This window comes from Bos grunniens, chromosome 6, assembly GCF_055505025.1.
Source record: "Bos grunniens cultivar Pamir isolate PY7600 chromosome 6, Bosgru_T2T1.0, whole genome shotgun sequence".
In the NCBI taxonomy this organism is placed as follows: Eukaryota; Metazoa; Chordata; class Mammalia; order Artiodactyla; family Bovidae; genus Bos; species Bos grunniens.
The window spans coordinates 94,760,449-94,785,885 of NC_141170.1; the positions used below are offsets into that span (position 1 = coordinate 94,760,449).

At 35.3% G+C, this 25,437-nt stretch overlaps 1 protein-coding gene across 2 annotated transcripts in view; it reads right to left on the reverse strand.

The window, feature by feature from the left end:
- Positions 1-25,437, reverse strand: part of PPP3CA (protein phosphatase 3 catalytic subunit alpha) — a 334,161-nt gene that overhangs the window by 68,910 nt on the left and 239,814 nt on the right. For both annotated transcript variants that reach the window (XM_086406759.1, XM_086406758.1), the window contains exons 3-4: positions 8,966-9,090; positions 629-740 (exon numbers count right to left, since the gene is read on the reverse strand). In XM_086406759.1, coding sequence (XP_086262885.1) covers positions 629-740; positions 8,966-9,090 — 237 coding nt within the window. The remainder of the gene's footprint in view (positions 1-628; positions 741-8,965; positions 9,091-25,437) is intronic.

Below are 25,437 nucleotides of genomic sequence, written 5' to 3' on the forward strand. Positions count from 1 at the left end.
CTTCATATCTGAGATTGTTGATATTTCTCCTGGCAATCTTGATTCCAGCTTGTGATTCATGTAGCCCAGCATTTCACATGATATACTCTGCATATAAGTTAAATAAGCAGGGTGACATATACAGTCTTGATGTATCCCTTTACCAATTTGGAACCAGTCAGTTGTTTCATGTCCAGTTCTAGCTATTGCTTCCTGACCTGCATACAGGTTTCTCAGGAAGCAGGTAAGGTGAACTGGTATTCCCATCTGTTTAAGAATTTTCCACAGTCTATTGTTATCCATACAACCAAAAGCTTTGGCTTAGATGATTTTCTGGAAACCCCTTGCTTTTTCTATGATCCAATGAATGCTGACAATTTGATCTCTGGTTCCTGTGCCTTTTCTAAACCTTAGGCTAAATCACATCAAATATTAATTCCAATTTTATATCATTTATAAAGAACTTATAATTTTAAAAGAAATTCTTAATTCTCTTAACTCGCTATGCTCAGAAAGTAATATGAAATGATATGGTCTCATTTTTGAGCTTTTTACTTTTAAGCAATGGATCATAATGTAAAACTCTGTATGGATTAAAATTACTATTTAGTATACACGATGTTAAAAGAGAAACCAGAAGTATACTTACATTCTTGTTTAAATGTGAAATACTCTGTTAGATGTCTACATTCATGATTTCCACGAAGTAAAAACAGTGTTTTGGGGTAAAGAATTTTCAAAGCCCACAAATACAGCACACACTGAGAAAAAAAAGAATAATATAAAAATAAATATTTTCCATTATAGTTACACATACTTTGGCTCACACACCAGGAAGACATGAACAAAATGTGCTAGTATGACCAAAAGTCTCCAAAAGACTAAGTTTTTTTTAAGGAAGATACTGAAAATCAAACAGAAACATTCTTTCGGTACCAAGCCAGGTTCATCCGTGTGTGCTCAGTCGCTCAACTGTGTCCAAATCTTTCGCCAACCCATGGACTGTACCCTGCCAGGCTCCTCTGTCCACAGGATTCTCCAGGCAGGAACACTGGAGTGGGTTGCCATTTCCTTCTCCAAATGTTCACCTATACTAAAATATAAACATCACACTGGGGATCTAGACAACACACGCAAACAAACAATGGAGTACATACAGTCTACTGGAAAAAACCAAAATGAAAATATATTAAAAATGAAAATATACCAGTGTAAAAGTATGAGAAGAAATGTGATGAACAGCTAATAAATAAAATAAAGCCACTTCTCTTTGTAAAGCTAATTATTTTGAATAGAAATGGAAAAATTAGCAAGCAAAGGCCTGACAAAATTTGGAAGTGAACACTGACAAGCTCAGGCTAACCTGGATTGTGTCTCTATTTTCTGTTATGTTCTTCTCTCCTTTACTAGTCTCCTCTCCCATTATCTTGTCTCTTATTTCAGTGCTTTTGGTATTTAAAGCCTTGAGCTTTTCATTTCATATATAATTGTAATCAAAATGAAGGCCAGGGAATCTCACTACACATGCTGTTGACAGCTAGGGGAAACTTTTCATATACCTTAAAACTCACAAAATAAGTAGTTGTGTATTGCAGTTTGCATAAAAATGAGGCTTGGAATCAACCTACATTGACACAGTCTTCCAGAAGGGTGAATAAATATAACTGGGATACTCAAGTATTAATATAAATTTCATTATCCTCAAATAGCATTCATTAAAAATCCACAGGGAAGAGAAAAATCACACTGAAAACAAGTGTGCTTTTTTATTCTCATGAACTTTATTCGGAAAGTGAAGCTAAAGAACCAGAAGAATATTGAGACAAGTCTGATTCTAGTTACTAAAATCTAAAACCCCAAATAAAGCAATATTTACACTTAATAATGAGCTTTCTAACACATGGCAGGAATGAGGGTCAAGCCATTGGCAGTTCATCTGTGGTGCTACCTGTGAACAGTCATCATTTGTCAGCCTATATGATTACTTATTAAGTCAATGGAAGTAAATGTTTGAATACATAGCCCTAGTTTTAAAGAAAGAAAAAATATGTATTATTGAGTTGTTCAAGCCAGATACTGTCCCCAACTATGTAATTATAATTGAACAAACAAAAATGATGAGCTAACATCAAATTTTAAATATATATGTTACATTAAATAATTTTACAATGATTAGTTTGTGCTTATAATTATTACCTAAAGTTCATGTGAAAGATGATATTACTATTTCTGAGAAGTTGACCAATTGACCAAATGGAAGGATTATGATCTTTTGATAAGTGTAAAAATCCCCTATTATCTCAGTGGGTAGTAGGTGGCTCAATGAGTCTCTCTTACGTATCAGGTTTAGAGGTGCACTTACAATGTTCTAGCAAAACAAATGTGTATTATCAAGCTTGTCTCACATTTCAGAGAAGATATACACTGTTATTAACATCAATGTGAAAGCTATTCTCATTTTAAATTTATATGATTGTATCATATGCATATTTTGTTTATATATTATGTATAAATAGTGCAATTTAAAATTATAAAAAATAAATTTATAAAAATATATTTATATAAAATATTTATATTTTTATAAAAATATTTATAAAAATATTTTTATAAAAATAAATTTATAAAAATATAAATTAAATTATAAATTATATATGTTATATTTTTCCCAAATAGATTGCTAACACTGGATGTTTGATTTGGAATAGGAATGGGTATGTGAAATTCTTTAAAAATTACATTCACTTGTTGAAATTGTATTTAAGGCATACAGTGGGGGAGAGACTATGTGCTTTGGCTATATTGTAGTTACTTTTTAAAAAGATTTTGTTTTTTGTTTTCACTAAGGTATAATTTATATCCAGTGAAATGTATATATCTTAAATGTACCAGTCAATGAATTTTTCCATATGTATATTCCCATGAAACCACCACCCAGATTCAGTTACATTTCAGCATCCAGATGGCTCTTTTGTGCCCTCCTTCAGTCAATACCCTTTGGAAAACGTTACCACAGTTCCGAACTCTTTAGATTAGTTTTACCTATAACAATTTATTTTAAAGCAAAGCTATAATCTCTCCAACAAAAATCTAAACTGCAACTTAACCCCACTCAGATACTACCAAAGGAATCACGTTCTAGAGCCCATATATTCTTTTTCTGCCATCTGTTAACCCCACTCAGATGCTACCAGAGGAATCACAATCTACAGCCCACATACTCTTTTTCTGCCATCTGTTAAAGATCATGTTTTGACATCAGCACATGGCTTTATCACCTCTAGTCTTAATTACTGTAGCTCTTTTATAACTGAAAACTCAAAGGTTCTATGGTTTCCTTATCATATCTATTTACCTTTTCAACGATTCAATACACATTTCATATCCCTTATTATGTAATGGACATAAAGCTCCCTGCATGTAGTAGAAATTTAGGAAATAGTGACTCCTTTCCTATAAATGAGAAGGAAGACAGCCAGAAAGGAGAGGGAGCAGAGAGCGAATGGGGGAGAGAAAAGAGAGATGACAGAGAGAAAAAGGAAGGGAGGGAGGAGGAGGAGAGGAGGAAAGAAAACACTAAAGAAAACTCAATTTCCAAATTCTTGGCTCAGAAGACCCTAAAAATAAGAGTCCTCTTTTCACATTTTATTTCCCTCTCCCCTGTGGCAAGAATAAAATATCTTCCCAAACACTGAACAAAACCACAAATGCAGCCAATATGGAATAAGTGGCATGGTAAATGACAGGGCAAGGGTGGATTGGAGAGTGGAGCCCCGCCAGCCTTCGCCCTCAACATCTGGTGGGAGAGAGCTGCCAAGCACAACTCTGCCTTGCTCGCAACTATTTTGTCATCTAAAGTTCTAACATTCTGGAGATCTGAAGAGCTTAAAATTACAACTTGATATTCTTTAAAAGAAAAAAAAAAGAAAGAAAGAAACCCCATGTAAAACATTATCACCATTAATAAATGAAATAAAAATTAGTTAAATAGCTGTTTTTTTGGTCCATGTGGTATCAGATGGCTAATATGAATAAAATTTTCATTGGATTTACTGAGTAAGGTAGGAACAGAGAGGCAAGTTCAACTGGCTTTTTTTGCATGGTGATATGTAAATCAGTTGCACTAATCACTTTCAACAACAGTATTTTTTTCAGTCTAAGTAATTAAACAGTTATTTACAATTTAACTTGAACTTCCCTGGTGGCTGAGATGGTAAAGCGTCTGCCTACAATGCGGGAGACCAGGGTTTGATCCCTGGACCGGGAAGATCCCCTGGAGAAGGAAATGGCAGCCCACTCCAGTACTCTTGCCTGGAAAATCCCAAGGACCGAGGAGCCTGGTAGGCTACAGTTCACGGGGTTGCAAACAGTCAGACATGACGGAGAGACTTCACTTTCACTTTATAATTTAAAATTAGCTTGGTTTTGTAAATACAAAAGATTTGAGAATCCTCTAATCTTTTTATTAATTATTATCATAGACATAGTTTTCTCTTATGTATCTATCTTCTTCAGTGAAGCAGCACTAAGGATATAATTTTCTTCATTAGTTTAATTGGCTCGACTATAGCAGTACAATGATTTACTTTGTGATTTATTCTTAAAAACTTGTATAGGGGAGTCAAGAAGGATGTAAAAGAAGAAGCAAGAAAGTAAACATCTGTATGTGTATATATATATATTCAGCTTCAGACATATATCAAGCAACTCCCTAAATTAACCATACATGCTATGAAACATTCCAGTCAAAAATGCTGTCTCTCAGTCACAGGATGATCAAGTGAGGGATGTGTATCGGCTGGGAAAAGATCCAGATTTCTGAAATGTCAAATGCTGCTCCTCTAAGCCATTATTTGCCTGGTCTGACAAGCACACAGAGAAGCAGCACTGGGGCTAGCGATGCACTATAAAGACCCTCAGATTCAAGGAGACAGCCAAACAATTCCTTCCTCATGTCTGTGGCATCACTCTGTCACCTAACACCACCTGCTGTACTGTTTGCTTGTTATTCTCAGGCAGAAGCACAGAACATTGCCTGACGTACCGTGGTTCATTCTAGTCTATGGGTTCACAGCTAGTAAATACAATTCTTCCTACTTAAAGGAGTCTGAGGCCTGGGCTGAGCTCCAGTTATTAGTGCTGTGGGAGGGGCTCAAGGCAATGTCTTGCAGTGCAGAATGGCTAAAAAGGGAACCCGATGAAGTGACTAGAAGGAAACAGCTGTGTGTGCCTCTTCTTCCAATTCTGAGTTTTCCCTGCATTCTCAGAAATACATTCAGCCATGAACCTATATATACATAAGGTTATATGTGTGTGCACACACACACACACAGACACAAAGAGATTAGACAGCATAATGCCAGCATCAGAAAAAGGATGGTATTCAATGTGAGACAAATTACGACCCCCAGGCAAAATTACCTCTCTTATCACTACTCAAAAGTTTGCTTGTTTTAGTTGGGTTTAACTTTGTGGGGAACAATTTCTAATTTTGGCAGAAGAAGAGTGGAGGAGAGGCGAGGAGGGAGTTCATAAAATGGGCTTCATGTACTGCCCAGAACACATTACCCAGTGCCTGTAAATACTGCCCAGCTGAGACTATATGAAATCTGAACCTACTCTTCAAAGCTAATTTGGTAAAAATTAAACTTAAGTGCTCTTCTTTGCCCAGAGAACAGCCGAAGGAGAAGACTTGTAGTGGAATTCGGAATTAAGATGAATCAGGACGTCTGTTAGGAGATATTACACTCTGGAAAACTGAGCTCTCATTTTAGGATTTGTCTTAAACCAACAGGTTTGCCCTTTAGATTATACTGGTGAGGGAGTGGACTATGTGTGCATGTTTGCACATCTGTAAATTAATAAAACAGTATGTAAAAGTGTCCACATCACCTACGTGTACATTTTTTTACGGCTCGTTTAGTGAATATATGGCCAAGGCATGGGATATTGGAAAGAGCACAGACTTTGAATCTTGGCACTGCCATTTACTGTGTGTGCGAGTCTCTCTGGGCCTTGGTTTCTGCAGGCTGGAAAGGAAGACATTCACAAGCTCCTTGCAGAGCTATGAGGAATAAATGAGATCATTTATACTAGGCAAACAATACCATTTCTAACTTGCAAACAATGTCAGTTTCCTTAATCCACAATGAAAAACCTCACAGTATCTTCAGTAAGTATATTTTATATAAATGACTGTTCTGTTTTAAATAGGATGGTATCACTGAGCCATCCTCAAACCCCTCAAAGATCATAGTCTAATCAAAATGGATCATTTTTACTTATAAGGGCATCACATTTTTGTCATTTTCTGTGCATGTGGCAAGTCCCTGGGGCTGTACTCTCAGACTTTAAAGTTTAATTAAAGAGCTGTTTTTAAAGTTGGGAAATATGGTACATGCATCTCAGAACTTTTAAATGTCCTCTGGTCACCACATTTGGTATTTCCCCAACATTTGTTTTCAGATTTTTATTCTTTGCTTAAATTGCAGAAGATACTAATATATATTATATAAACTATCATAGTTCAAGTATCTAGATTAATTGTAGACTAAAATTAAAATCTACTGAGGAACCAGTTAGTGATTACTGCTTCTCAACTTCTTTACTTTAAAGAAACAGTTCTAAAAAAGCTCTAATTAGAGAGAGTTTGTGAAGTTTCAAGAGGTAAATAGACTGTTAAGGTTAAAAGAAAAAATTCTAACACAACACTCTATCATTTGGCTGATAAAAATAATCAGTCCCTACAGGAGAGTCTTCGCCATTCTTTGCTTAAAAGATGAGATTCAAAGGAAGTATATAGTACACCGATTGCATTTATTCTCAGAACCTTTTATAGGAACATATAAATGTCAAATGAATATGTCAATTTGAGTTACTAAAATAATTTTTAAAAATGTTTACTTAGATTCCACATAACCTTAATTTAAGGGAAGTAATAGAAACTCTTTCCCTTCCACTGCTGTTTTCTGTCTACTGCAGTCTTTTCCAAATCTGTCTACACATGGAAATCACATTTAGCCATGTCAACAAACTCTGGCCCACAGGAAATAACTATGCCCCTTCTGGAAGACGTCCTCAAATGAGAAGGCATACTCTTTCTTTCTTCTTTTCCTTTGAGCTGCATGTAATGTGAGAACATGAGGGCTGAAGCTGGTGTGACCCAACCTCTTGGGTCATGAGGTTGACTTTGGAAGGAGGTCACACTCATCAGATCAATAAGGCAGAGAGCCTGGGCCCTGGGGCCAGACTGAGTCACACCAGCCATGGTCCACCCATCTATGGGTTTCTACTTGAGACAGAAATAAACTTCTGTTCAAAACCACCATTATTTTTTTCTTTACTCTTGGCAGATACTAGCCCTAAAGTGATACAAAGGTCTTACAAAATTTGTACTCCATCACACTTCTCTGCCATGTTGGTGAAGTTAGCCCATGAATGAGGTTTTACAAGGTTTCTTAATTAATTCTTCTGTGCTTTTCTCACTTCAGTTTTCCTCTGAGCTAAATCTTACTTGTTCTTTGTTTCTTATCCCAGCCATATATGCTCTCAAAATTCTCCCAAATTTCTATATTCCAGTGATAATTATCTTCTGTACCCCTTTTATCCCAAGATTTTAATAACCAGTTCAAATAACAATTGAATCCTGGATGACTATCTGTTTTAGACTTCTGATTCTATAGAGCTTTTTATAGTTACATTTTCCTGTATTGATTTAGGCTTCTAGAGAGCAAGGATGTATATTTCTTTAAATTCTCAATTACCGTGCCTATACATTTTATGTGCTTGATAAAACTTACTTACTAAATGGTAGAAATACCTAAATGTATTTCCTTTCTGTGAACTTATACAACCCTCCCTCATCACCATGAATCATTAAGAAACGTGATCTTTAAATGCGGTTAATATATTGATGACAATATACAATGTGTGTATATATATATATATATATATAATATATATACACACTACAGACACACATACATATGGTCAATGACTGGAGGTGAACTGAATTGGAATACCACCCCCCTCAAAAGTTAGTATAACAGTTTAAAAGTAAAAGCTGTCTAAGAGTGATGTTTTTAAACATTAAATATTCCTGTAATAAAATATTATGATAAAATTTAAAAACCTAGAATTTCTTTTATAAATGATTACTATGAATGTATTACATTGGTGTGGGTCTTCAGTAAATTTGATTTCTCTCTTTACTTAAGAATAATTGTTTTCGTTTTTAAAGTATTATTTCCAAGAGTACATATGATGTCATCTGCTATAGCATGAGCTCTTTAAAACTTATTCTTATTTATAATTATTTCTTTTAATAAGTATTTATAAGATATTTCTATGTATGAAACACCGTATTAAGTACCAGGAAGAAGAGCAAAGGTGTGAATAAAACAAGACCCTTGACTTTATTGTGAATGTTACTTCTACTTACCTGAAACAGAAGCAGTTGGGAGGCTGAGGATGAACCTCTACTCAAAGGTTATCTGTTTTGTTTTAATAAATGATTTTGACAAATAACCCTAATTAGATGACAGGTGCCATACAAGACAAAACACAGCAGCTGTAAGTGTACTCACACATACTCACACACAAATGCACACAAACAGACATGCACTTGATTATCCATTTACAAAAATAACTTAGTGCCTCATAAGATATAACTACACAAATCTGTTTATTTAATCGACTTTGATTAGTTCTCTCAAGAGGAAACAGAATTATCTAATGTAAAACATGATGCAATTTTTGCAAAGTTGCAAATTTGTAAAAAGTACAAAAGCAAAATCTTACTATTAGCCAATTCCTTGACATTGCTATGCAATAAAAAGCATATAGGAATCAATGAAAAATAGGAATATATAATAAAAGTTTATTGTTAAAGACTAGGGATTTATTTAACACAATAATATTCACCACTTTTATTTTGCTAAAATAGTGTTAATCCATTACTGAACAGCTAAAAGGAATCATGCAGACTTACTTCGATACTGAAGTACCCTCTGTCAACATAGTCCCCTAAGAAGAGGTAGCGAGTGTTGGCAGGAGATCCCCCCACTTCAAAGAGTTTCATCAAGTCAAAGAATTGTCCATGGATGTCCCCACAAACTGAAAGAAACAAAGAAAATTCATTTTATGGTTATATTATGTTCCATTTTTGAATTAGATAATAAAATTACAAAATCTTAGAGCCAGAAGGAATTCAGAGGCCATCTTAGCCAAACATTCTTTTGCAAAACAGGAAAGTAAGACAGAGTTTCCAAAGTTAATTTGTGGCAAACCTTGCTTTGTGTCCAGGTCTTCACCCCTTCACAGTAAATGGAAATGTAACAACAATAATAATAATAGCTATTATTGTTGTACGTTTAACAATTCTGCACCAGACACTATGCTGACAGTTTTATACACATTTTGTAATTTAATACTAACAATGTCATGGAATAGGTTTTCCTCTTGCAGATGTGTCAAAGAGAGTCAAAGAATTAGGCATAATCTATATACTGATGTCTAAATATATATCTAGTACAGGACACGACTGAAGCGACTTAGCAGCAGCAGCCTCCTGAAGAAAACTTGATATGCATTATAAAAATTGTATTTGACTCTAAAATGTCATCAATTATAAAACACATCTTTATTTTAGATATCACTGAGAAAGAAAAAAACCAATTAAATTTAAACTGATATCATAAATGAGCATTTTTATAAGATCGACCCTAGTATCAGATGTCAAACTTTTTTCAAATTTTGAAATGAAATCCTATAAAACAGTAAAAAAAAAAAAAAAAAATGGCTGGGTATTGCAATTTCTTAACTTTCTCACTTTCTCTTTAAAAGTTCTTAAAAGCTATGTAGTCTCTCATTTTAAAAGTCACTTATTCAGTACTTACAATTTCATCTGCTACTTTTAAATCTCTAAAAAATAAATCTTATCTCCATTATGGTTATGTGGCTGGGCAAGATCACTGTTAAAAATGAATGATACAGAGTTTCAATTCAGATTTGTCTAATTCAAAGCTTTTGCTGTCAACTATCATGTTATAATATCTTTGACATTTTATAGGGTTTACATATGTGTATATATTTAATATTTTAAGACAATTTTATGCTTGAATGATGAACATGATTTGGTTATTTCTTTCATGCTAAGAGGTTCACAGGATGAATGTATCAGTGAATAGGAAATCAAGACGTCAAAGGACACTTGCTATCTTAATAAATTCTATGCTGCAGTCGAAAGCAAGCTGAAATATCTAAAACTTTATCCCTTTATCTGATGAAAGCTGACAGAAGGAAATATGAATCAAAGGGATTCACTGATTTAAAAAAAATACTGTTAAACAATGGATGAATAAAAATGCCATATAAATTCCCATTTTTGCCATGTAAAAGACCCTCAGGCTTTAATCCTGAGAGATTCTGGATAAGTTATTCAACTTCTCTGAGCCTCAATGTATTCATGTATAAAATGGGATGATACTGGTACTTTAACTTACTTGGTTATTGTGAGAATTAAAGGCATCAATAATGTAATGGAATTAGAAGAATTCTTGAAACCTGATATGAACTTGAAAACTATGAGATCAAAGTGGCATTTCAAAATAGTTGTATCAAAAATATCAAGGTACCAGAAAGGATGGGATTTTGGTGCTCGGGGTAAAGGAGGAAGGAGGAATGAAAACCATTCTGGAGCATCGTCTTCACTTTTTCCTCCCCTCCTATCCTCTCTTTCCCTTTCCATGCCTCCATTTCAATTCCTGGCCATGGCTGGAAATTCACGCATCATTATTTTTTATATCGTCATGTCAATGACAAATACCAAGACAGTAATTCAGGTTGTGGACCATGAACTTGGAATTACTGACATACAATTGCAGCATAATCTGGCAACCAGAATCACACAATTTTATAAATACATGGGCTTTAGATGATGTAGACATTAAGGACAACTTTTCTTTCATTGGAGTACAGAATTACATCATTGTGAATTCAATTTTATAAAAACTGGAAAGTAAGCTCTTCTTTTTGGCTTATAGTAACTTTGTGATAAGAGATATCAATACAAGATCAGCACAATTACTGGATTTTGGCTTGGTGATATAAAAGAGCAGGGAGCAACTGCTGTAAAGCTGGCATGGGAAACAAGATACCCTGAAATTCAGTTACTAGTAGGATGGTCACACTATCACTGACTTTACCTTACACCAGCCACACAATTCAAATCATGCTTTTTCAGTAAGGACCACTTATGATAATCTTCAGCAAAGAAAAGCAACTTGCATATACAATCATAAAAAATTCTCAAAGCCACATGAAAGAAAACAGTAGCTCAAATAAAATATACCTGAATAACTGAGATATTTTGACTAAGGTTTAAGGATTTCCCAGATCAGTTTAAGTGAAAACTATGTATCTTCTTTGTTTTTCAAAATCATTTTTATGTCTATTAGGTCACCATCCTATCGCTTTTCTTATTCAGTAGATGCCAGTCTTCTCTGTCTCAAATAGGCCATGTTTCCTTCTTGTACATCCACAGGCTGACCCTTTTCCATCCAGTAAGTCTCAGCTATTTGTCAATATACTTCTTTCCAAAAGCATTCTTCTTCTTTCCATTAACTTGTTTTACTTTTTTCATAGTACTTATTACTCTCAGGAATAATCTAGCTGATTAATTTGCATGTCTGTTTCTTCCCTGATTCTTCCCACTGGACTATAAGCTCTATAAAACTATAACCTGTGAGAAGCTGTCAGCTCTTGTTCACTGTAACCCAGACATGGAGAACAGTGCCTACCACCCAGTGGTAGAGAAATGTGCTACCCTAGAATTCTTCACTGGGCCTGTGCTGTGCTGAATTTGGAAACCCATTCATTACAGAAGTCAAGCTTTTGAGGGGCTCCTCAGACCGACAGAGATGGACCACAGTGGGAGTTTGCTCTGGTGGAAGCTGAAGGTCCTCAACTTGTCTGAGATGGTACTTGTTTTAAGCCTTTCAAGTCACAGCTTTCAAAACAGTATTGTGGCAAGACTGGGGGAGAATGAGGGACCTCCATGCAGGTTATGGTGGTTTCTTTCCCTGGTTCTACACCAGAGACACTTGTAGAGCTTTGAAACTACAGATTCCCGGGTCCCGAATCAGAATCTCAAGAGATGCAGACTGATAACAAGCTCTTCAGTGGAAGTTATCTAGCTAGTAAGATGAAAGACCAATGCTTTCCACCCTCTGTCTTAGCAGACTGAGCCCTCATTCTGCATGCTTGTGTGGTTCCCCTCACAGTATGCACAGGTGGGAGAAACACATATTGGAAAGGCAATTTTGTTCAATGCTAATCCCAGGTTGGTGTGAGATCAGAAATTCTTATTACCTGAAAATGCTATTGAAGTGATTGTTTGATGGAGTCTAGGACAGAGGGATGAATCTAAGACAAGTGATAAAAAAGAGCACACTTATTTGTGCATTTGAATGTGGCTATTGCTCAGGCCTTGTGCATTTCAGCTTTCAGATAAAGAATTCATCCTAAAGTCCTAATATTTGGGAACATTCACTATTTTGATTTCAAAAATCAAGAAGAGAGTGACCACCATACTGAGGTATCCATGCTTCAGTACCCAAAGGATGGAGGGTGGGGTCAGGACATCACACAGAGGGAAGGGTACCATGTCAGGTTAAGTGAAAAGTACAGCCCAGTAACCTTCCGTCTATGCAATGCCATAGACCCCACCTTCCATCCTCTTGGGTACCTAAAACATTGAGAGAAATAAAGTCCAACAAATTTTAGCTAATGAGGCAAACCATGTGCTTGGTTGCTCACAGCCTGTAACTCCCTATGAGGCCAGGTCCTTTCATCTTCAATGTCATTGGTTTTAACAGCACTTCTAGAACAAACAGGCTTTGACAAGTTCTATTATACCTTCAAGGCGAGCTCATTCTTCACCAAATACTCCTGCTTCCCATATTCCCCCAGCTTCCCATTATTTGCTTCTCGTTTCCAATGGAACACTGCTGGCAGGCAGGAACTTGACTAGGGGCCAGGCTTGAAAGCCCTACTATATTGAAAAAGCACCAAAATTATAGGAACACAGGACATGTGATGAAAGCACTCCTCATCTCTATGAAATTATCCATCCATCTGAATGAATGTACAAAAATACATATTATGTCTTCAATAGATTATGACCAGACTTATACATGTTTCTATAAGAAATGTATAGTTACAACAGTTAATGAAATTAACACATCAATGAAAAGAAACATGAGTTTTTTCTGGACCACTAGTACCCTAATCCATTCCTGATGTGCTACATCATGATGATTACTTTTCCTGTGAGACGCAATAAGTCCTCCGCTTGTTTTTATACTGGACAAGTAAGAACTACCATGAACACTGAGCAGTAGAATCGAGTTATTGAGAAGGTTGTCATTACCTTCTTCTTGGTTCTTTTTCTAAGTCAGGTGACGAAGTGGTTTTGAACGGCTGTTCTAACATCCTCAGTAAACCAAATAGTGCAAGAGGGACTAACATCCTGTGATGCTTACATGTTTTTTTTTTTTTTTTTTACTTTTCTCTCATCTACTATTAGAAAATACATAAATTATGCCTAAATGACCAACTAATAAGTAATACCAAAGCAAACAATCACTTTTGAGTAATTGCCTTTTAATACTATTTCCATCCCCTAGTGATTCTTAGCCCACAGTAAATGAAAATTTATTGAAAATGACCCTCACACGAGTGGTCTCAATAATTTTTGACCTAAGTCTTCTGAAGAAGGGCACGGAATTTTGAAGGGGGAAACAAAATAACATGCAGAAAAATTCTGTCTTTGTTTCTTGGGAAAGGAAATAGCTTTTATTTCTCATATCATTGCTAGAGAGCTAGTTATTAAACCCTGAAATCACAAACTTAGGAGGTTAATGTACATGTAAACACAAATATAAATGTGTATGTGTGTGTATAAAGCCACCCACCATAAAGGAGGAATTATTTGGAGATTAGTGGTCAGTGTACCAGTTAGGAAGTCATTAAACAAGTTCAAGACATTTCTCAGTGTAGATTACAGCAAAGTAGTGCTAAAGAGAAACAGCAATAAACAGCTGGGGTAGGAACAAGAGGCTCTTTGTAGTTAGCTGAGAAAGCTCTTGGGATCTACAAACTGGACAATGAATCAGTCACAGGGCAAGTCTAAGAGTCCCTAGAACGAGCACACTGCTAAGGAGAGAAGATAATGGCCAGCCAGCATATTGAGGACAAATGGCCTCTTGAGAAAATAAGCTCATAGTATGGAGGACAAGTTGGAAAGATAACCAAAATGAAGATCAAGCCTATGCTTTGCATCTCCTAGGAGAAATGCCGCTCTCTGTCGAAAAGGGATAGTTGCTCAAAACAACTATGCGTATATGATATGTGTAATGAAGAACGCATGCCTAAATTAATGATTCTGCAAGAAAGTATACCCATATTTTAATTTAAATATTTTTCAACGAATTCTATTGTTTCTAAATTCACATTGGCAACTAAATTGCTATCTTGGAAAAATGTAAAAAGTAGATCATACTGAACATATGAGGATGAAGTCCCAGTATACTTGCTACACAAGTGAGAGTTTGTAAAGAACTCTGCTACAGATTCCATCCTGAGTGGGAGACACATTAACAAGTGCAAGATAAAATAAAATACATACTTTCTCATAAAACTACTTTGAAAAGCTTTGAATTCATGCTCTGATCCACACATTTGGCCCTGTTTACTTGTCTATATCCACATTTGGCCCTGTTTACTTGTCTATATCCAAGAAAATCCTTCAAGGAACATCAATAGGTCAACTTTTTACTGATGCTAAGCAAAAATTTTAAAATGTCATAGAATTCTATGTTAAAGAATGCCTATAGAAATTAGGATGTCTAGAGACAGAGGAGTTTTTAAAAACAACAAAAACAGTCAAATGATACAGTGCAGGTGAAAATATTTTTTCATGGACTGGCATTTCAAAATGGCATCAGTATTATGATTTAGAAGTCAAGTGTTTTTAATTCTTGACTCACTATTTATTTTTCTACAAAGATCATTTAGTTCCTCCAAAATATTGGCTTTTATCATCTTGGAAGGTTGTATAAAGTAGAATAACTTCCTCTGCAAGTTTTTCCAATTTTCACAAAACTTAACAGATTGTAATTTTTCTTTTAGAGAAGACATTACTGAGTTGCTGAACAATTTTCACCATTAGAAGTCCACTCTACTTTCAGCTTCATTTAATCCAACCCAATATTTTTTCCATAATAGGCACATTTTTCCAAGACAATACCCTTTCTAATGTTAAGGAATTAACATTGTGTATAATTCTCAGCATGAGGAGATTATCCTATTGAATTTACTGGTTTGGTTTTTGAATCCTCTATCTGCTACAACTTCTTCTGTTCCAAAATCTGCAGTTTCGGAGAGAATGATCTTACATTTAGAGGTTTTGTTAGATACTAAACACAGCGGGTACCACAAGCACATATCTGCTTCCCCCTGTTGACAATCCAGGCTTGTGTAACTTTAGTGGATGGTAAATTCAGATCCACACCAGCTAGCCTGAATATGTGTGGTTCATTAGCAGAATGTGTAAACTTCTGAAATGAAGCAATTACTGAGATAAAAGTGAGTTTCATTAGGGCATTCACTATACATCTAGAAATCTTCATTAACTATAAAATAAACTGAATAAGAAAAAATAACAAGGTTTTAATTCATCAATGAGGTACACTTCAAAATAATATTTTTGCCATAATGAATACTATTTTTCAAATGTTACACATTTATCAGGTACTTTATAAAGCACAAAATATGAATTCTTAATCAGGGCTTGATAGTATAAAACAATAATGAAAAGCCTTTAAATCAAATTAAAATTCACAAAGTAGTGACATTTCAAGGATTAAAAAAAGGTTATGAAGCTAAATATAAAACAATAATAACTGTAGTGTAAATTAGCAGCAATAATTTCAAACATTTTCTTTATATTTTTGACACCGTTTTACAAAGATAAACTGTTAGCCAGTGTTAATGAGAAATGTAACAGGACAACTGAAAAAACAAGAGTGGGGTATACTATAGATTACAGTAGATAATACAATAGAAACAATACAGTACTAAATATGAATACTTCAAGAATTCTCTCAATCTCAGGTTATAACTATAATCAGATGGAAAAAAAACTAGAAGAGTCTATATTTTTAAACTGTTTTACAGAAGAACTAAGCATCATGGTATATTCACCATGTATTCTAATCAGCAGAAAAGTTGATTACTGAAATGTATTTTTTTTTTTTTTTTACCTTAAAGATGAGTCTTCTCACTATTGTGATTTTTTTCAAATTTTATTTACTGGAATAACCTAATTTATTGAATAAGAATGAATTTGTTCCATCTGTTATCACTATTTTTCTATTTCAGCATAAATTCATATTTTAACAACACGCCTGTTACAGATCAATAACATTATTGAATTATTTTAAGTCACAGTCATGGCTGTGATACTAGTAAATAGAAACAATAAGTAATATGTACAATACTTACAGGGTTATTTAATTAAATTTGGTCATGACTCTGTTTATGTGTCCAAGTTTGATTAGTCCTGAAAACTATAGCTTATTTGATATGTGGATTTACCCACATTATGTAGTTCAGTAAACCCTCGATTGTCATTACCAGATGATCAAAGGTACTGGATCATCTGTGAGATGATGTAATTTCATCCCCAAATAATTAAACTTGATAACATATATTTATATATTTATTGATAAATGAAAGATTGTTCTCTTCACTTTCTGAAATACTGATACCAGGTTTCAGATTCCATGAACCCCCTCCAGGATCCTGAAATATGGGCTCCCATCATAGTAACCAGACCTAGGGTTAGAGGTCTATGCCTTAGCATTCCCATCCTGGCTCTTTCAAAGTGGTATATCTGGAAGGTTTTTTGCTTTTTAAAATTTTCTGGGAGCTGTGGCCACATTATACTTTGAATTCTGGCTTTTTCTTGGACGTGTTATTTTTTCCTGGGTGAGAAGCATGCAATGGTTGAAAACACAGTCTGTGAGGCTCAGTTTCATAATTGCTGTTCATGAGTTTTGGTTTTGTGTGTATATATTCATTCAATAACATATATTTATATATTTATTAATAAATGAAAGATTATTCTCTTCACTTTCTAAAATACTGATACCAGGTTTACAGCTTAATCAATAAGCTGTAACTTTTTTGTTAATCACTTTCTTATTAACTCTCTCTGAATCAGCTTTATCAATCTCAAGAAAGCATGGGCTTTTCCAAATCTTCTTATGCAGTTGCACTCTATTCTTTTTTACTACAATTCTTTAAGCTTTTGACTGTTTTCCCCTGTAAACTGCTACTGGTGTAACTATTTGTAGGAGGCCTCAGATGCCTCATCTATGTTGTTGGTGGTGTTTTATTGCCAAGTCGTGTCCAACTCTTTTGCGACCCCATGAACTGTGGCTCACTCCATTGTCTCCACTGTCCATGGGATATCCCAGGCAAGAATACTGGAGTGAGTTACCATTTCCTTCTCCAATGCCACACCTGTAAAAGGATTCATAATAGACCTTTTTTTTTTTAAATAAGTTTTTTTTTCAATTAAATGAGCCAATATAAATGAATAAAAAAGCTCAACATGCCGTAGCACATGCAATGCAGTGATGCAAGGTGAATGGTAGATGTAGCCACTATTACAGGGGTTGTCTACTAAGAAACATCTCTGCCGGTTTAGACTGATGTAGAAATACCTGTAGTCAACGTAGCCATAAATAAAACATACACAAAACTGTTCTATTTTCTTTCACTTTTTATCCAAATGTATGCTATCATATGTTGAAAGATGTTAAGGCTGAAATCAAATAGACTAGGTCTCATGTTCCACAATTGCCATTTTCTAAGAGTGGGAATATTTCCAAATGGCTTTAGTGATATTACCCATCTTTCAGCCAGCAACAGCACCATGTTTCCAATTAGTCTCATGTTCTTTTGTTAGCAGAGCTCATTTACAAGACCACTCTGTTCCTTGGCTGTGTAATGGCAGTAATGTTTTAAAAGCTGAAAGTGACACAGTAAACAGAAAAAATGTAAGGTATTTCACCAAATGGATTTTTTTTAAACTACTTTTCTTTGGTTTCTGGAAAACTCAGTTAAGAAAAATCTTCTAAGTTATGATATCTGTCAAATTTTGACAATGTAAAAGATTACTTTGTTTTTAATATTTTTAAAACTCAGGGAAAGCAAACTAATGATATTTAATTCTAAAGTCCATATTTTCATCACTAATTTGGCAATTTAGGCAGTGGGGATATTCATATAAGGGTTTTTACCTATCACAGACTTTGAAGTGGTCAACTTTATTTATGTCTACTCGGAGAAGGCAATGGCACCCCACTCCAATACTCTTGCCTGGAAAATCCCATGGGCAGAGGAGTCTGGTAGGCTGCAGTCCATGGGGTCGCTAAGAGTCAGACATGACTGAGTGACTTCACTTTCACTTTTCACTTTCATGCATTGGAGAAGGAAACAGCAACCTACTCCAGTGTTCTTGCCTGGAGAATCCCAGGGTCGGGGGAGCCTGGTGGGCTGCCGTCTATGGGGTTGCACAGAGTTGGACACGACTGAAGTGACTTAGCAGCAGCAGAAGCAGTAAGTAAACAAAGCTAGTAAGTGCTCTTTCTAACAGATAATACTTAAATTACCTGATGGAAAGAAGGATTGATTATATTCTATTCATTATACCATTTTGTGAGTAAAAACATGTTTATTTGTTATCTGAGGCATATTTGGAAATGGAACTTTTAATTCTTAATTCAGCAATTATTAAAAATATATGAACCACACAGACATATTAGAACACATTCATTTGAAAATTAGTGAAGAAAAAACATTTCTGGTAAAGTAATTCTGACAAAGGCAATAAGCCTATCTTAATTCTACCTAGTTTTCCTTAATCTATTGATCATTTCCTTGTTTATCATTCATTAAGCAAATATTCTAGAATATCTGGGGGAAAAATGAATAAAACATGAAACATTTCCTTAAAGTGCTGTATTAAAATGCTAAATAAACAACATTAAAGGCTGAGTACTTTTTATTTGTGCTGATTATACTGGAACAATGAAGAAATGGAAGGCATGCAAGGAATGGTCTCAAGAAATTTAGAGTACACTTGAGGAGGCACGCATATACAAATGGTATGAAAAAGCATTGTCTTCCTGACATCAGAGTATTTCTCTCTCCATCCTGAAACTTCTGAGCACTGACTCATGATCAAGAAATATGGGTTTAACACTCAGGTCTCCCATCTGGGCAAATCATTTCATTACCTGTTTATCATGTCAAATTTCTTAACAGAGGGAAGAACACATACAGTTTTTCTAAAAATAAATAGCCAATTACAAATACTTTCCATTTACTTTTATTAATGATTTTTTTTTATTTTGAAATTTCAAATTCATTAAGAAAGGGTATGAAATTGCTTTATTTATTTTCAAAAAGGGTATCAATTGAGATTTTTGAAAACCTATACTAGGTTATTTCACATTTCTGTCAGACCTAATCTTCCCTCACACTGAAGACTCCTCTTATAGGGTTGATTATATTCCAAAGATAAAAGCTGTCAATTTTGTAAATCTTCATGAATATAATTAGGGGTCACAGTTACCTAAATTGATGGAAATCATAGAATCCATAGAGCCTTTGCATTGTTTTGTATCTTTAAACATGTGAATGTCTCCAATCTGAGCGTGAATTATGCCTCACATTTCTCGTTCCTTCAGCATATGACACGTATCTAATTAAATTATGCAAAAATCATGTTTTACTAACTTGTTATATATGGCATATAAACCAAGCGATTACCACAAACTAATGCAGGTGTTTGGAAAACAAAAAATAGCTGCTGATAACTCATCATAGCTTGTGATCTATTAGTAACTATACTTTAAAATTTAGTTTAATTTTCATCAATTAGAAATGGTGAATGTTTGTTATATATTTGAATGGCTAAAAGACCAGCCAGAATTATCAATCAACTCTTTTTCTTTCCTTTGATAAAATATAAAAAAAAAATGAAGAACATGTTCATAATGTGTTTGGTGAGTTACTAAACTAGGTGATTTTAACTAGGGAAAAGTTTGCTTTATAAAATCACATAATTTCATGTTGCATTTCCTTATAGATCTATCTCATTAAATTTCCAGAACTCCTTCTACCTTTTATATACCTGTTTAACACATTTTAAACAAAATCTTTAAGGTTGTTAATACTTAAGGCTATCTTTTAAAATATGAAATGTCTGTTATTAGTCACATCACAAATTCAACTACATTTTACAAAAGAACACTTGATTTTACCTAGGGTGTTTTGATACTTTATACTGAGAGTTCACGTGTCAGATAGGACAAAGTGTTTATAATCCTAAACAACAGCTAACTTCAGAAATGAGGATATTTTATTCAGGACTAAATAACAGGGACTTAGTAAGTACCTTCTTTGTGATAGGTTGTTCATTGTGAATTAAAAAACAATCACTATTCTTTCACACTGGTAGGAAGACAAGCTTATATAAATATAAAATATAACTTTATACTAAAGGAACATAAATATAATTAATTCCCTTAAGAAATATAAAATGTACTTAGGATATAAGACTTGCACACATGAGTAGGGACCAGATGGGGCTAAAAATCCTATGGTACTCTCTGTGTTCTACAGATGTTTCCTGGGAAGTGGTTAGAAGCCAGAAACATTGGGCTTGAAACATGTGCTGAGCCAGGTGTAGTATGTATGATCATTTACTTCTGTTTCGGCAATAACTGATTTCCTTCTCAGCCGTGCTGTCATCGTGACCACCTTCAACCTTTCCCTTGCTGAGAGTAAGACTGTACAAAGACCAGGGTGGCTGAGGTCACATACTGGCTTCAGATGTGTTCTGCAGAGCTGAAGGGGACATGAGGAACTTTAGGGGTCACTATTACAATAAGCTCTACTTTTACTGTTTTTATCTCTTGGAGTTTCAGGTAGTGTTTCTTTCTTTCTCACTCTCTTTCTCCCACTCTCTCCCTCCCTGTATGTGTGTGTGTGTGTGTGTGTGTGTTGAAGCAGGAGATGGGGTAGATTCTGCTGCTTGAAACTTGTTTGATATAGACAGAAGTCTTATAAAAAGTCAGAGATTATGGAAATGAAGATTGGCTGAACTGAAGGGAAGTGAAGGAAGTGCTATAACATTTGTAATAAGTTGAGAATGAGAGAATAAGAGAAAGAGATCTTTAGGTAGGAAAGTGAAAATGAACCAGACTAAGTGGATTGCAAAAAAATTTGGATTGATCAGAAGGTATATGTGAAACAGCAGAAGTTAAATTCAAGTAGAAAGGCATCATGAGATTATGAAGGGACTTGGATTTTTAGCGTGTTGTTTGAAGAAGGAGAACAATTCCAGTAATATAAGAAGATAACTCTGGCAGATGTATGGAAAATTCAATGGTGTAGAAAAACTGAAAGAAGGTTGATTCCAATTAGAGGTTCACTGCAATAATACAGTCACAAGACAATGAGGTCTGCTATGGTTATAGTGACAGTGTGAAAAGATAAAAGAGGCCAAATAGAACATTCTTGTACTTCTATTAGAACCATTATAAATGACATAATAAGTAAAGTCATTCATCTGTGACCTGATTTGATAAATATTCAAGCCGGCAACATTTCAACAATATTCCATTGTGTTAGACCCTAAGAATGCAACAAAACAACTTAGATATAATCAAAGCTTTCATGCAGCTAATGAAGGATACCGAACTAAACAGGTTATTAATAATAACACTAGAGTAAAAGCCATAAAGGAAGAGATCTTTTCCTTCGTTGTTCCCTGTTATATTCCTAGTGCCCTGGACAGTGCCTGGTACAAAGGGGATTCTCAAGAAATATCTGCTGAATGAATTTATGAACAACACACAGTGGGCACAGTAGACTTGGGGAAGTTTCCTGGAGGATGCACTATGTTAGCCGAAACCTTAAGAGGGAGGAGGACTTAGATACAGAATTATAAGAACAGGAAGAGGGAATAGGACTCACAGAAGAAGAAACAACTTGTGGCAAATTTTAGAAAGTAAAAGGTGGCCTGTAAACCTGGAGTCTAGGTAAGGAATGAAAAGAGATGAAGCTTTCAAGATGAAGGTTCAGAGAATAAGAGTTTTTTCATCCAAGTCAAGAAGTTTGAACTTCATCCTAAGAGAAGTCACAGAAGGAATCTGGGCAAGAGATATTCTACCTTACCTCTGGTAAGTCACGCTACCTCTCTAAGCCTCAAGTTCCTAATATGCAGAATAAGGACAATAGCCGCTACCTTGCACTGTGGTTGGGAAGATGAGATCTGATAATGTAGCAATTGATACAATTAGTAACTCAAAGAAAGGTAAGTTCTTTTTCTCTATGATAGCTATTTTTAGCTTCGTTTGATTGAAGCTGCCTCCATCCCTCTGCTGCTGCTGCTGCTAAATCGCTACAGTCGCGTCTGACTCTGTGCGACCCCACAGACGGCAGCCCACCAGGCTCCCCCGTCCCTGGGATTCTCCAGGCAAGAACACTGGAGTGGGTTGCCATTTCCTTCTCCAAGGCATGAAAGTGAAAAGCGAAAGTGAAGTCGCTCAGTTGTGTCCGACCCTCAGCGACCCCATGGCCCCAGTAAATGACTACAATGATATTTCAAAGGTAAAGAATAACTATCATCAGCCTGGATAAAGAGTTCTGGATATCATATACTAAAATTTACCTTTTATTTAAGGGTAGGTAATGAGTAGCTGGGCTTCCCAGGTGACACCAGTGGTAAAGAACCCACATGCCAGTGCAGCAGACATAAGAGACTCGGGTTCAATCCTTGGGTTGGGAAGATCCCCTGGAGGAGGGCATGACAACCCACTCCAGTATTCTTGCCTGGAGAATCCCATAGACAGAGGAGCCTGGTGGGCTACAGCCTATGGAGTTGCTGAAGCGACTGTGCACACATGCGCAATGAGTAGCTGATGGCCCCAACTTTACATATACAGATGCAAACCGCAAGAAGGGGAGTTTGGGGTAGAATGGATACTGTTTATGTATGGCTGATTCCCTTTGCTGTTCACCTGAAACTATCCCAATACAAAATAAAAAGTTTTTTAAAAGTGCAAGCAGGGGAACCTTGCTTTCTTATTCATCATTTTTTCCCACAACATGACTGAATCAGAAAAAAATAACTGCAGAAATATTTAAAACAGAAATTACATATATATAAGTTCTACAGAAATGACTACATTGGAGTTGAGTAGCATGTTTTCATTTATATGCTTTTGAGTTTCCATCATTTATAAAGTCCATTAACTGGCATTCATTATTCAAGCAAGTAAACAGTCACAGGTTTCTGAATTATTAACTGATGCACAGTGTTTTCCACAGTTTGTAAATACAATGCATTTGAAACAAAGAGTTTCTACATTTCTTAAAAACACAGAAAATTAGACTACATCAAAGCTTCGAAGACAACAATGAAGTCTCAATGCTTGTCAGCACACAGGTGGGAGGGCACAGGAACCACAGAACCTTTAAGCCACATGAAAGATATGCTCCCAAGTTCTTGGAAAATTCTGCAATTCACAAATATTACTAAGCACATTACTCTCCCATAAAATACAGTAAAATATAATCACTGACTTCAGGCACAAATGAATCTGGGCTTAAACAAAGCTGTCCTTTCACTCTCGTATCAGTTTCTCTCTAAACATTAATTTCTGTTACTGAAGTTAGGATTCCCTCAAAGTATCTTCCAAATCGGGTCCAGCCAGCATGCTGACTTAAGAGGCAGAGCCACCATTTCCAGCAAAACTGAGCCCTGGATTAACTGACTGGCACTACTCACTCCTGAATCAAGTGCTGTGTGCAGGGAACGCTGACCGGCCATTCTTGGCTCATGTGACCCTTCCCTCTTATGGATGGGAGGGGGGCAAAGTCTATCATCAAAAGGAATGACAATGGGATAAATATTCCAGGCAACCACAAACAAGGGTTTGTGCGCTAAAAAGAAAGAAAGAAAGAAAAAAAAAAGATTGAATTTCTTCTACTTTTGTTTAACTCAAAGATCATTTCTGTAGGCATTCTACTGCTATTGCTAGAGTTTTAAGTTCTCATTTAAGCATTTGTTGGCAAGATCTGGAAAATTCATTGAAATAATTTAATGTTCACTTTAACTAGAATCTGTAAAGAACTTTTGATGGATTCATTTATAGTATAGACAGAAATCCCTAAAAAAACATGGCACTTTATTCTTTAGTTTATCTAAAGCTTTTCTTTCTTTTTCTTTCTGGCTATAAGTCATCACCTCATCACTTCTTACTTCCAAAGGGATTGGCTATCTCTTTATGGAGATTATTTTTCATAGAAAATATACACACATATTAGACACACATACACAGACACACAGGTAAACACATACAGGATATTTAATGAAAGGAAAATGCCGAAATGAAATCAGATACTGAGAGGTCTGTCAGCCTAGTGCATAAGCTAAATTAAAACATGTAACGAACCACTGCAAAAGGTCAAGTCTTAGAATGTAAAAACTGTGCATGCCAAGATTCTCCTCTTCTCCTACTGTATCTTGTGATGCCCAAAATATGGTGAAAACATCTTAAGTACCATGACTCATGTCTCTGAAGATGGCAGCAGGCTTCATACAAAGATCAAGTGTGAGAAAGGCATGGAAAACTGGAAACGAAACAACTATATAAAATCCCACTTAGGGGATGATCTAATCTTTGTTGATTCAAATTCCTGTAAGGATTAGAAAATTCTATGTTAAGTAGACTTTCCATGTTTCTCTTTCCACAGTTGTCATTAATATGATATTTACAAAAGATTTTTTGACGAAGACACAGAAAGAGATGAGTTTCTTAATATTTCAGCCATACTGCTTCTTACTTGCAAACATATTTTCTATTTGGAAAATCAAGACTGGTTATTCTGGAAATAATGATGGTACAGACACAGACAATCATAATAAGCCTCTATATGATGCACCTTTTATTCACAGTATCATTAAACATTTTACGAATCTAACAAACTCATATTTATCCACCAGTAAAGCTCTCAAGAGCAGACAATACCTAATGGTCATATAGAGTAAATTCTTAGTTAAGTGTCTCAATCAGAAAACAAACCAGAAGATGGCGGAGGAGTAGGACAGGGAGAACACTTTCTCCCCCACAAATTCATCAAAAGAGCATTTAAACGTCGAGTAAATTCCACAAAACAACTTCTGAATGCCGGCAGAGGACATCAGGCACCCAGAAAAGCAATCCAACTCTTCGAAAGGAGGTAGGAAAAAATATAAAAGACAAAGAGACAAAAGAGGGAGGGACGGAGCTCCGTCCCAGGAAGGGAGTCTTAAAAAGA